Source organism: Rhamphochromis sp. 'chilingali' (genome assembly GCF_963969265.1).
Source record: "Rhamphochromis sp. 'chilingali' genome assembly, chromosome: 9".
NCBI lineage: Eukaryota > Metazoa > Chordata > Actinopteri > Cichliformes > Cichlidae > Rhamphochromis > Rhamphochromis sp. 'chilingali'.
In genome coordinates, this window is record NC_137936.1 from 99,076 (window position 1) to 112,645 (window position 13,570).

The window sequence follows — 13,570 nt, forward strand, 5'->3', positions numbered from 1 at the left end:
GTGATCTATGACTGTTATACGTGAAACACAGAGCTTCAAACTCAGGTCCAGTGTGACATGGAATAGAATAGAATAGAATATCTCTTTATCTTTATTGTCACTGTCACAAGAACAATGAAACACAGTTAGCATCTCTCCATTGTGTGTAATACACAAGTATCTATGCAATAACACAGACATTTACTGACTGAGTGACCTCAGTCCTGCTTACAGTAAACACATCCACACACTGCCTGAGGCTCTTGTGGTTGGAGCTCACATCTGAGCTCAGCATTAATCTGTCCTCCCCTCTCTCTCTCAGGTCTTCCGGGTCCTGATCCGTTAAAGCCCGCTGCTGACTGCACGGCAGAGGAGATGCTGATGGCCTTTCGCTCTCAGTTTATCAACATAGTGTCCGAACCTGTCCTGAGGAGGCTGCTGGATGAACTCCTGGAGCGCCGCGTCATCATTGATGATGAAATGGATTTAGGCGGAGCGGATGGAAGGGTGAATAACGCCCGACGGGTGATCGACGTAGTGCGGAGAAAAGGATCCCAGGCTAGGCTCTGATCGCCGCTCTCTGCGAGGTGGATCTTTCACAGGAGCTGCAGCTTATGTGATGCACTGCCAGATGTTCTCCATCAGACTCACAGGTCAGCACTCACAGGAAAGCAAATTATGACTCACCCAGAAGAAGCTTACACCTTTCAATATTCAATTGTCCAATCCACTTACAGAGTGGAAACATGAGCGCTGGCTCATCTATTTGGTTTTGCGTTTTCACATCAAAGGTTTTCACAGAGACGATTTTCGATTTTATTTTATTGCTTTATACAAACAAAGATGTTCCAAACAGCAGAACATGGCAGAGTTTCAGCAGGTTTCAGGACTGAAGTGCTCCAGAAATTAGGTCTTGAGTCAAACCTGAACAGTGAGCTCTGTGAAAAAGTCCAACAGAAACCAACAGATTAATGGAAATTTTGGTTGCTTTCATGTTGTTGAAGTAAAACGTGTCAGAGAGCAGAGGATCGGACTGTTTTGTGTGTTTCTTTCTGTAACTCTGATCAACGTGAAAATAAAAGATGAGTTCAGTGTTGGGTAAGTTACTTTAAAATAGTAACTTAGTTACATTACTAGTTACTTCTCTCAAAAGTAACTCAGTTACTTCAAGTTACTCGTTACTTTCAAAGTAACTAGTTACTAGGGAAAGTAACTTTGGTTTTACTCAGAATTCTCTTCTTAATGTGTTGCTTCCATAACTTTGCCAGTCTTCTAGCTTGCTTACTTGCCACAGTGCACTGTGCCACCTACCAATAGAAAGGAAAAGATAATGTGCATATTTCCACGAGAGAAATCCCACACCTGGACCGTCATTGACTGCTGCCATGATTCTAGCCTGCGTCACAGCGTCATGTGCGCCTTTTACATCCAACACAAAAACTGCAGTCGTGGTGCTTTCGATTGTACTCAGAACTCGGAAATTCTGCCTTCTGAATAGGAAGATGTAGGTAACACCAGACTGCAGATGAGCTGCATACAGGGCTGGACTGGGACAGAAAATTGGCCCGGGCATTTTGACTAGAGACTGGCCCACCATTATAGGAAAAATCATAAAGCCTTTGAATGAAAACAAACGCTGTTGTGACAGTGATGTACACTGTTTTGATGGTATATATGCATTAATCTATCAATCGTTTGTTGTAAGATTCAGATAATTATTTATTAAAAGCTAGACATTTTAAATGAGAATAAGAAAGAAAAGTATTTCTTTGTGCCCACCTCTCCCTGTTAATGCCCTACCTGCCCCCCTGGCAACACTTTGCTAGATCCGCACCTGCACAGTTACCAGCTGTCAGCTACCTAAAAAAGGATCCTGGTGTTATTTGTCTCTCAGAAACAGTTCATAACTTCCCTTCAACTCATCCATGTCACCTAAAAGGTAAACCTGTTTCTCCATCACCTGTTCAGCTCTGATGATTCAGTAAGGACATCTCCTGGTTTCATCTTCATGTTTCCCTCTCACCACATATCCAAACCGACATCATGACCAGCAGCTTTTTTGCAGCTGTGGCTCCAGCAAACATCAGCTGATACTAGAAATGAATATTAAATTCTAACAACAGCTGATCAAGCTTAAACGTGCTGCTGTTGTTTAGCGCGACATCCGCTGGTTTCCTCTTTCGGCGCAAAGTGAGCGATAAACAAACAAGAGAGCCGATCAGCTGATCATTGATCAGTTTTCATGATTGAAGTAGAAACGGGAGAGGGAGGGGGGAGAATGAGAGAAGAAGAGGCAGCTGTGCAGCAAAGACACAGAATAACTCCAGCTTTGTGCCTTTTTCATTGTAGCTGAATTACGGGACAAACTGTTCCTTTTCACCTCAATAAGAAACGCGTAATATTTTCTCTGAATACCAGACGGGACGGTTGGCAACTCTAATAACTTATGAACAAAATAAAGTTCAACATCATTAACTTCATAGCACCCACCCAGCTGTATAGAAACTCCGTCATGCTAGCTAGCACGCAGTACGGAAAAAGTCAGCACAACGAAAATAAACTCCACCTAAACTTGGTTCATATCTGACCCAGAGAGACTGCAGGTCATAACTTCTTACCTGAAGTTCAGTTCACACTTGGACCGGCGGCCGCCTCGGGTCTCTTTTCCTTCTGCGTCCCTTTTCCTTCATCGAGAACGTGTTGCTTTCTCTCATCCACCTGCTGGCCTCCACCACTTGCTAATGTTACTGAATCTGTGGAAGCTCCGCGATAGCCACCACACGAAGTAACGAGTAACGACCCTATCTAAATCCCAGTAACGACTAACGCGTTCCTGATTTTGGCATAATAACTAGTTACCGTGCTCGTTACCACAATGATAACGTAGTTACTGTAACGCGTTACTTAATAACGCGTTAGTCCCAACACTGGATGAGTTTCCTGTCACTCTGTCTGGTTCAGTCTGGATTTGTAAAATAACCTTGAAAATATTTAGTAACTGATAATCATAAATATCAATCATTGTAGGTTTTCACAAATATTCAGAGATGTTGTGGTGAGTCAAGAAGCTAATAACCATCCACACCTGGACCCTAGTTTACTGTGACCTGCAGTGAGTGGGGGTGGTGGTGACGGGGAGTGATGGTGAGCAGGAGCTCTGACTTCATGATTTGAACAGGACTCTGTGATGGATTTGTTACAGGTAGGAAGCTCTAATCTGTCCATCTTCATCTTCTATGTCAGAGAATAAAGAGAAGCCAAAGATTCAGTTACGGATATCCTGACAGTAGCCCCAGTGAGAGGTTCAAATAAACTAAACCTCCTGAAGGAGGACCGTCAGGGTTGTTCAGATCTTCAGTTTGGGCCAATCCCATGGGCTGAGATCCAGCTACCGGGCACTTGACTTCTCTACCCTGGCTCCAGAGTGGGACCTCTGTAATGATTTATTTCCTTTTTAGGAATCGTCTGAATTGCTCTTTGTTTGGCCACCCTGGACCCATCTGCCTCGGGAGACCAGGAGCAGGGGATGACTTATGGTCAAGATTGACATCTCAATGCTAAATAAACGTTTAATCAAAGTTGGGTGCTAATCCAGCTGTGTGTGTTTGTGATGACAGTAAATAAATGTCAGACTTACAGCTCCTGTTTTACTGCATTAAAGAGATAAGATGAGTTCAGCATTTTGACATGGATGGAAGTGAAAGCAGGAAATGACAAATGTAGCAGCAGCGTTTAACACGTCTGAGCTGGAAACACAAACTCTGGTATGAACATCATTCTTAGAACAGCTTCCAGCTTCTTTTGCTCGGCTACAGTTTGGATGGATTTGCATTTAAAGACGCAAAGAGACTAAAATGATTAGGGTCAGGAGGTCAAAGGTCAGAGCTCCCGTGGATCTGAGGGCGGCCTCACGCTGGAGAAGGATGAAGGAGTCTGACCTGAGCCAGTGTTTGACATGAACACATCAGCACTGCTGTCAGTGAGCCTAACGACAGCCGTTAGCATCACTTCAGTGTTTTTTTTTTTTTTTTTTTTTGTCCCGTTTGGATCTATAGCCATCAGAATTGTTGTCTTGAGGCCAAGAAAGATGCCAAGCGGATTTATTTTACCAAGTGGATCATCATGGCCTTGCCATGTTGGTCCATTTGATTGACCTTTATTTATAATTATGAATTTATTTTATTTTCAGTTGCAAACGGGACAGACATAACTGTGGGATAGGACAGGGGGAAAGAATGAAAGAAAGAGAGGGAGAGAAAGAAAGAAAGAAAACCAAAGGGGAGAAGAGACGGTGAGAAGGGGGGGAAGAGAGAAAAAAACAAACAAACAAAAAAAACAAAACTCCTGGGTCACCTGTATGGAGAAAAAAAAAACAGAGAAGACAGCAAACAACAAAGAGCAACATAATAAGAGAAAAAAAAAAAAAGCACCATCACAATAAACTAGCTAGCAGTAGATATCAATAGTTACTAAATAATAAACGATATTGTGCAGCACGCAAGATAGACAGCGCACAGTGTGCTTTGAGGCAGCAGCCAAGAAAGCTGTAGTCCGCGTCTGTGAATACCCGTGTGTACACCTGTGTGCATACCTGTGTGGATCAGCATGCTTGCATTCCAAAGGTTTCTCCATGTAATGATCTGCTAGGGAGTGTGGGGAGCCACGCCCTGTCCTCTATGGTATGAAGCAGGTATGGAGGAGATCAAAACTCCAGACATCCAGAGGCCCCCAGAACACAAGAGACCATGGAAGACCCACAGAGGGGCAGCCGCGCCACTGTCCCAGTAAGAGCTGAGGAGAGTCCCAGATGAGGGCTCATTCAGCAGCCGCGGAGCAGAAGCCAGGGGGAGTTGCAGTGACGCGCCCGTGAGCTCCGCCGGCAGCCAGCTGTGCCTGAGTGACCGAGCCCCAGGCCGAGAGGCCGGGGGCACCCCACCTCCAAAGTGGCCCGAGCGAGCCCCAATAAGCGGCCGCCAAGGAGTGAGCCGGTGTGTACCCGGACGCCCACCCCCAGATACAAAGAACCACCAACGCACCGACACCTGAGGGAGTCCGCCACCGGCAGGGGAAGTGGTGGTGGGTGGAGATAGGCCTCCAAACCTTGGAGGGCCCGAGATCACTTCAGTGTTTCACAGAAACATGACACGAGTGATCTGAGCCAGTCTGTGCAGTCAAACAGCATATTTCTGGAGTAAACACATGAAGGTGTGGCCCTCTCACACTCTTCAGGTGGAGTCCCGCCTCCTTCCAGGAAGCAGCTCACCTGTGTGTCCGTGTTTAGTGGCTAGGTGTGGAGTGGAGCTTGTTGTTGGTGTGTGTGTTTGCAGAAACTGTAAGTTTTCTTTGTTTCCTCTTTTAACAGTTTGTCTTTAGGAACTTTACTGTTTAACTTATATTTGCTTTTTTCACACAACAAACTGTTGTGTTCTTATTTCCTAGAACAAAGCTGTCATCTTTCCACTAAATTTATACAGAGAAGTTTGCTGCTGTTTCTTATCCTTCCTTTCAAAATAAAATCACAGTCATGCTAGTTTAAAGTGTTTGATTGTAGTCAGGTGCTTAAGTTCATATTTCCTTTATGGACTATTGAAATCACTTTTGTTGCTGTTTGATTCTCATCAAAAGATGTTGCTAATGTATAGTGTTTGGATATCAGGTATTAGGTACTCATGGTTTCAGTGCTTTTTTTGACTGTCTGACTGCTTTACATGCTGCTAACTATATGAAGTAAATATAGATGAGTGGTTTTAGAGCTGCAGGAATCTGGAGGTAAACTTAATTACTGACAGTAAATGAATTCCAGTTAATCAAACCACTGATAATTAATCCAAATATTCACTGACAGTGTCTGATGGTTTTGTTTGTTTGTTTGTTTCATAAACTAAATATTCTCACAGTGCTCATTATGCATTCAGGAACTTCTGACTGATATGTGATGGAAATACGATTTTGAATATTTTTTACACACAAACTCAGCAGGAATAATTAGAGTGGAGCTTTTAACCCTACTGATCCTCTTTGAATCATGGATCAGCTGAAATGTTTGAAAATGTTGTTCAAACATTTTGAACTGACTGAATATTAATCGACTGAAGCTTCGTGTGTGCATCATTGCTCGATCTAGAGCAGTGTTTCCCAACCGCTGTGCTGCAGCACACAGGTGTGCCGTGAGAAATTATTAGGTGCGCCATGGAAGATTAACTGGTTATACCTGATTAGTACTCTAAGCGACCGGCTTAGGTAATGGGCAGAACGGTTACATCCTCTTACACTAAAGAGCAGTGCCTTCTCTAATTTAAGTGGTTGCCAACTGCCAGTAAAATAGAAGAAGACAAATAAGAAATTACATAATAATCATGCTATGTGATGACGCAGTGCGTAATAGCAATATTGGATATTTGAAAAGAAAAAGTAGTCAGTCTGTCCTGGGTCCTGGAGAAAATTCTGACCCAGATGAAGGCCCTAGCATGAGTAGAGATCAGAACAAAGTAAAACAAAGGTATACTAGGGAAAAACCGAACCAATTCCGCTATACCTGGTTTGTGGGGGAAAATGATCAACATGCTTTTTGTGACATTTTTGTTTGGTGGTGTGCCATGTGATTTTTCTAATGTGAAATGTGTGCTATGGCTCCAAAAGGTTGGGAAACACTGGTCTAGTGGACTGATAGCAGAGCAGCTGATGGCAGCTTCCTCTGCCTCACACTGCTGTCTGACTGCATCCAGCTGACACTGAGATGAAGCAGGAAAGAAGCAGCTGATATTTGGACAGCACACATGATGAAAGGAGGATTTCAGTTGATGTGCACATGAATGATTTGTGTTTCCTCTGCAGGTAGAAAGTGTGTGTGAGCTGAATTGAGCAGCATGGATCAGTGTGAGGACAGTGACAAACAACTGAGTCATGGATTCAGTGGTGTGTCCTCTAAGAGCAACGTGCTGATGGGTGTCATTTGTAGATTTGGACAAAAACAGTCCTTAAAAAACAAGTAAGATTACACGAATATAAAATTGTATTTAAGCACGTCTTGATGCTTTAATTAAAGAGCTTGAATTAACAGGATCCTTCAAAGAGTTGAACATGAGCCTGAACCCACCTGTGTGTCCTTAAAGAGTGACCAGTCCCACGAACACTACGTTCATTTTAAAGTCCGGCAGGCACCAGCTGCAGAGAGGTGAGTTAGTGCTATATTCAGTAATAGCTAATTTAACTGCTTGATGTTGTGGGATGTAAAAACAGCAATAAAAAACTTTGTTTGGTACAAAAGCTCATTACATCACAAAAATTAATATTAAATACATAAAATTCTTGTAAACACACACACACCTTTAATCTGAACATTTTCACATGTATGTAAGCAACTGAGTTATTAATGTATAAATTAATGTATAATGTATAAATAGATAAATAGTAGACTAAAATTTAATAATTTAAGACTATAGTTAAAATACATTTAAAAATAATTGTTAGTAGAAAAAAAACTTTGATTCAGCTGTGGTTTTGAGGATCTTAAGAACTGATGGTCTGACTAATTGTTTAACAACCCACAATTAAAACAAGAGCTGTTGACCAAAGGGCTGTACAGGCTGTAAAACTATTAAAAATTGCTTAACAAAAAAAGGTTTAAAAACATCTCCCTTCAAAACTGACTAATAGCTAGTATAAGGTTGATAATATGAGTTATATGTGGTATTAAATTCGGTTCTTTGGATTCTTTACGGCCAAAAAAGACACGGCTCAAAGTGGTCTTTTTACTTTAAAAATGATCTTTATGTGTTCGTGTGTTCAGGTCTCCATGTCCCGGGATATGTAAAATTAAAGATCATCATCTCAGGTCTAAAGCACAAAAAGGAAGCCTAGTTATTTATATACTTCCTCTCCACGTCACACCACACTTTAAGTTTCAATCGAACACTCTGCTTAGTTTCACTTTCTGCCTGCAAAATCATGTAATTTCCTGTCAGTACTAAGAGTTGGGCCTCTCTTATATAAAGCAATATAATCAGTATATAAGCATTTAAGATTATAAATTTAAACCTCAACAGTGGTCTCTGTTGTAGGTGCCAATTGGTAACTGTGCTGCAGTCAGCTAAGCATTGAGGCAATGACAACTTAAAAAGACTATTGCATTAGTGAAGACAAAATTCAGGCATGAATAGCTCTCTCAAAGGCTGAAACAGAGGAATGTTCTCACTTCTGCAAGTAGCCAGACAAGAAAGAACCTAGTTTTAATGTCACTGACGCTAAAATGTCATTGACATTAATGCTGGAAAATGGAAAATTTAACAATAACCTGCAACACACCCAGTGAGCTTGATTCGAAGTGGTTTAATAAAAACATTGCAATGTGGAGACAAGCATCCGAGCAACACTAGGATCATAATAATAATAATAATAATAATAATAATAATAATAATAATAATAATAATAATAATAAGTGGCGGAGGGCTTTTGCTTTGGTGGCCTCAGAATCTCATCTCTGATTTTTGTGTGATGATGTGGTTCTGTTGGCTTCATCAGGTGAGGGCCTCCAGCTCGCACTGGAACGGTTTGCAGCCGAGTGTGAAGCAGCGGGAATGAGGATCAGCACCTCCAAATCTGAGGCCATGGTTCTCAGCCGGAAAAGGGTGGAGTGCCCACTCCGGGTCGGGGATGAGTTCCTGCCCCAAGTGGAGGAGTTCAAGTATCTCGGGGTCTTGTTCGCGAGTGATGGGAGAAGGGAGCCGGAGATCGACAGACGGATTGGGGCTGCAGCTGCAGTAATGCGGACGCTGCACCGGTCCGTCGTGGTGAAGAGGGAGCTGAGTGTAAAAGCGAAGCTCTCAATTTACCGGTCGATCTACATCCCTACCCTCACCTATGGCCACGAGCTGTGGGTAGTGACCGAAAGAACGAGATACAAGCGGCAGAAATGAGCTTCCTCTGAAGGGTGGCTGGCCTCTCCCTTAGAGATAGGGTGAGAAGTTCGGCCATCCGGGAGGGGCTCAGCTGAGGTGGTTCGGGCATCTGACAAGGATGCCCCCTGGGCGCCTCCTGGGTGAGGTGTTCCAGGCATGTCCCACCGGGAGGAGGCCCCGGGGCAGACCCAGGACACGCTGGAGAGATTATATCTCTCAGCTGGCCTGGGAACGCCTTGGTATTCCCCCGGATAAGCTGGAGGAGGTGGCTGGGGAGAGGGAGGTCTGGGCCTCTTTGCTTAGGCTGCTGCCCCCGCGTCCCGGCCTCGGATAAAGCGGATGAAGATGGATAATACTAATAATAATAATAATAATAATGGATTGCATTTATATAGCGCTTTTCTAGGCAGGCTTTTCTATACCTCCTCCCTCACAGAGAGAATTATGACCTTGCTTTCTGCTAAGCCGTCATCCCCGTAAGAGCAAGACATCTGAATGTCATCACCTTTACAACAGGGCCCCTACCTAAAAAATATACATCCCTCTATAAGAAGGGTTAGTCTTACTATCTCTTTAGTGTCTCCCATTACAATGGCCTGACTGTGATAACATAACACATGCATGCAAACTGGTGACAGGAATGCTCTGTGAGACAGGGATATTACTATAACTAATGTGATATGATTTAATATGTGATTATTACAACAGAAAATAAGTCTTCTTCCATAATGCAAAAAAAGAAAATTTACACTACTGTAAAAAATGAGTTCCTCACAGAGGCTTTCGCTATCTACATGATAGAATTAGCCAACACTTACTAGCACAACTAAATTAGCTCATTATATTGCAACAGAATAATTTCCCTACAAAGATGGAAAAGAACAGTTCAATGTCAACTTTAAACAAGCATTCTTGGTAAGACCATTACTCCATCTAGAACACTATGAGCATGTCTCCATAGTATTCGTCCCAACTTGTAAACCACTCAGGGGCGTATCTAGAAGGGTTGGCATGGGGTGGCAAGTGCCACCCTAAAATAAGCCTTTGCCACCCCAAGTGCCACCCTAGTTTTGCATATGACAGTGTTGTTTATTAAAATAAGATAGCATTAACACTTTTAGCGTAGTTACAGTTAACAGTAAATATAAATGCTAAACTGAATATACTGCATAGTGTTACCCCCCTCCACCATTAACAAATGGTTCATCCCATAGCATGGACTGGCTTTTTTCTTGTTTTCAGTAGCAAGCGATGCTTATGATTGTGTCAGAGCACTTAGAATAGAATAGAATAGAATAGAATAGAACAATCCTTTAATTGTCCCATAAGGGGAAGTTTCGTTCTAACAGCAGTCATAAAGGCACATATACAAACAAACAGTACACAGGACACAGAACAGAAACATACACAATTTTTCTTACATATTTACATTAAGTACAATGGTTACTATATACAGAGAGTACTGTACAGTTATTAAATTAAATAAAAATTACTAAGAGGCAAACCAGGTTGTAGTGCGAATCGGTTGATTAAATTATTGCAGTTACAGCGCAGATGTAAACATCTATGTTTGTTGGGAGCAGTTCTGATTGTACAGTCTGACAGCTGCAGGGAGGAAGGACCTGTGGAAACACTCCTTCATGCATCGAGGATGCAGCAGTCTGTCACTGAAGCAGCTCTGCAGTTCCGCAACATTTACAAGCATGGGGTGGGAGACTCTGTCCACCAGAGATGTTATTTTGGCCACAGTCCTTCTGTCTCCCACCACCTGCACTGGGTCCAGGGTGCATCCCAGAACAGAGCTGGCCTTTCTGATGAGTTTGTCCAACCTCTTCCTCTCAGCTGCTGATAAACTGCTGCTCCAACATACCACACTGTAAAAAATGACAGATGCCACCACAGAGTCATAGGTCTTAAAAGTGCTCCCTGTTCTCCAAATGACCTCAGCCACCTCAGCAGGTAGAGTCTGTTCTGACCCTTCCTGTAAAGAGCATCAGTGTTGTGGCTCTAGTCCAGTTTATTTATTCAGGTGAAAACCCAAGTACCTGGGGAGAGTGGAGGACAGGGAGATGTGATTAAAGTCCCCAGAGATCAGGAAAAGGGCCTGAGGGTGCTGTGTTTGGAGTCTGCTGGTTACAGTGTGCAGGACCTCACAGGCTGCTGCAGCGCTAGCAGAGGGCGGGACATACACAGCTATCATAATCATGTGTGTAAACTCTCGCGGTAGATAGTACGGTCTCATGCTAACCGCTAGCAGCTCAATGTCCTTACAGCATAGCGTCTCTTTGATAGATAAATGCCCAGAGTTACACCATCTATCGTTCACAAACACAGCCAGACCCCCTCCTCTCTTCTTACCACTCTCCGTTGTTCTGTCGGCCTGGATCAGATGAAAACCATCCATGTTTACGTGTGAGTCCGGAGTTAGCGCAGTTAGCCACGACTCTGTGAAGCACATCAGGCTGCACTCCCTGTAGCTAGGGTTGCCAACCGTCCCTTAAAATACGGAATCGTCCCGTATTTCGAAACAAAAGCACACGTCCCGTATTGAGCTAATAAGGGACGCACTTTGTCCCGTAATACAGTGAGAATCAAAAGTAGTCTATAAATGTTTATGGAATTAACGCTTTGTTTGAAAACATAATTCCCAGCCCCTCTCCTGCTTTGTGACCAATGAGCTGACAGCACACTTATGACAATTCGAGTATGACAATTCAGATTACCGCTCATCTCATCTCGAGGAAAGGTCGCTTGCGGAGAAAATACCGGAAGACAACAGATGACCACAACAAGAAGCATGGCCAACAGGGGAACAAACGCCGACACTGCGGTGCAAGTCTCGGACGACAGTACACCTAAAGCTGGGCAGACACTGTGCGATTTTTTCAGTCACGTTATTCAGCTCCTGCTCAAACTGCACGATTGACTCGCAGGGGTTAGAAGTTCATAGGTCACGATGCAAGTCTCACACTATACGGCCCGATGCTCTGATGCGACCTGAGTGCTCACACTGTGCCTCCATAACATGAAGGTTATAACAGAAAATCTGTCGCTCGCTCTCTCTGTCTTTCACTCACACAGACACACCACCACCATCAACTTTGCTAAATTGCTAATGAAAAACATTGATCAGGCAGCTGTGATTGAGCAGCATGTAAATCCAACTATTTTCACGGTTGTTGTGGTCGTGATAATTTTGTGATGCCACATCGAAAAGGCTCGGATGAGCTTTCCAAAGTTCTACAAGTTGTGCCTCCATCGCTTGTGTCCAGATCAACGTCTTTTTCACCAACGTTTACGTTTGCGCGTGAGCAGTGTGAGCGCCTGTGGTGACACCCTCACGAGCGATTGATGATCGGGAGCTGGTCGTGAGGTGTTAATCACTTCTCTTTACCCCACGTATACTACACGACGCACGATGAAGGCCAAAATCGGTCCGATCACTCAAAAATCGGCTCAAAATGGGCCAAAAATCGCACAGTGTGAGCCCAGCATTAGAGCAGCAATGTTTGTTCCCCTCAGAGAAAGGGAAGAATGGGAAAAGGAAAACACCTGGCTGGAAAAAGTTAATATGGGCATGTGCAGTGAATATCAGCGCTATGTGGCCAGAAGTGTGATAATATAATTTATTTTGTGTAATAAACAACTGCAAGGATAGATGATTACAACAAATAGATGACTAATACATAAAAGTAATACATAGATGAATAATGATGATGAGTTAAGATGCGTAATCATGGGAACAAGCGGGTTTACAAACAGGAGCAGCTGATTAGCATTAGAAAAGCTGAAATAATACCTCAGCTGAAGCCAATTGTACTAAATGCACTAAATGTGCACAGTTACAAGAATGTTTTTCTTTCTATTAATTTATATAATTTTAAGTTAAGCAGGACAGAGTTCTTTTAAAGAAAGATTTACTTATATTCTCAAAAGTTAAGCATGACAGGCTTCTGTTTAAGAAAGAGACCTGTTTTACTGTGTTAATGTTGTCATTTTGAGCTAAAAATAAATGGCTAAATGATCATTTGTTTCACATGTGTTCATATCACAAAGAATAGAATATGCATCTACTTAAATTAACTTCAAGTCAAATGGTTAAAAAAATAATTTCACACACAAAAAAAGAGCTAGAAAATTCACCACACTGGGAAGGGTGAAGACAACTGGGTCGCCCGGCCCTGGCCACGAGGTGTCCCTTATTTATTTTTCAGGGAGTTGGCAACCCTACCTGTAGCTCCTCTGATGTCGGGTAAGAGCCGCCAGTTCGTCTACTTTATTGGGGAGAGATCTCACATTCCCCATAATAACAGATGGAATCGCTGGCCGGTATCTCCTAACTTTACTGCGACGCCCGATCCTGGCCCGAGTACCGCGTCTCTTCCTCATCACCTCGCGGGGGATGTTAGCTTGCTCGGCTGTAGGCAGGGCAGCGAATGCTCCGACGGCTAACAGCTGAACCCTGCTGTAAACAATGGGAGGTCGGACCTCCACGCGCTCTCCGGACAAAGACGCCGTAAAAAATGTAATAAAGAACACCATTGTCCATAGAATTCTGAGCTCCATTGTGGGGGACAGCAGTCTGCAATAGAAAAACAAAAACAATAAACACAAAAACAATAAAGAAACATATATTAAAGAGAAAAAAGGACTTGGTCAGGTTGGAGCTGCTGATACTGGCTGCCAGCTCAGAG

The 13,570-nt window shown here is 43.2% G+C and overlaps 1 protein-coding gene across 3 annotated transcripts in view; it reads left to right on the forward strand.

The window, feature by feature from the left end:
* Positions 1-5,241: 5,241 nt before the first annotated feature.
* LOC308401873 (protein NLRC3-like) overlaps positions 5,242-13,570 on the forward strand; it is a 42,266-nt gene continuing 33,937 nt past the window's right edge. The window contains exons 1-3 of one of the 3 annotated variants that reach the window (XM_080890323.1): positions 5,242-5,311; positions 6,814-6,967; positions 7,040-7,153. In XM_080890323.1, coding sequence (XP_080746449.1) covers positions 6,846-6,967; positions 7,040-7,153 — 236 coding nt within the window. In that variant the 5' untranslated portion in view covers positions 5,242-5,311; positions 6,814-6,845. Of the gene's footprint in view, positions 5,312-6,813; positions 6,968-7,039; positions 7,154-8,874; positions 8,936-13,570 lie in introns of those variants that run through there. The other 2 variants (XM_080890326.1, XM_080890324.1) reach the window with 2 other exon arrangements.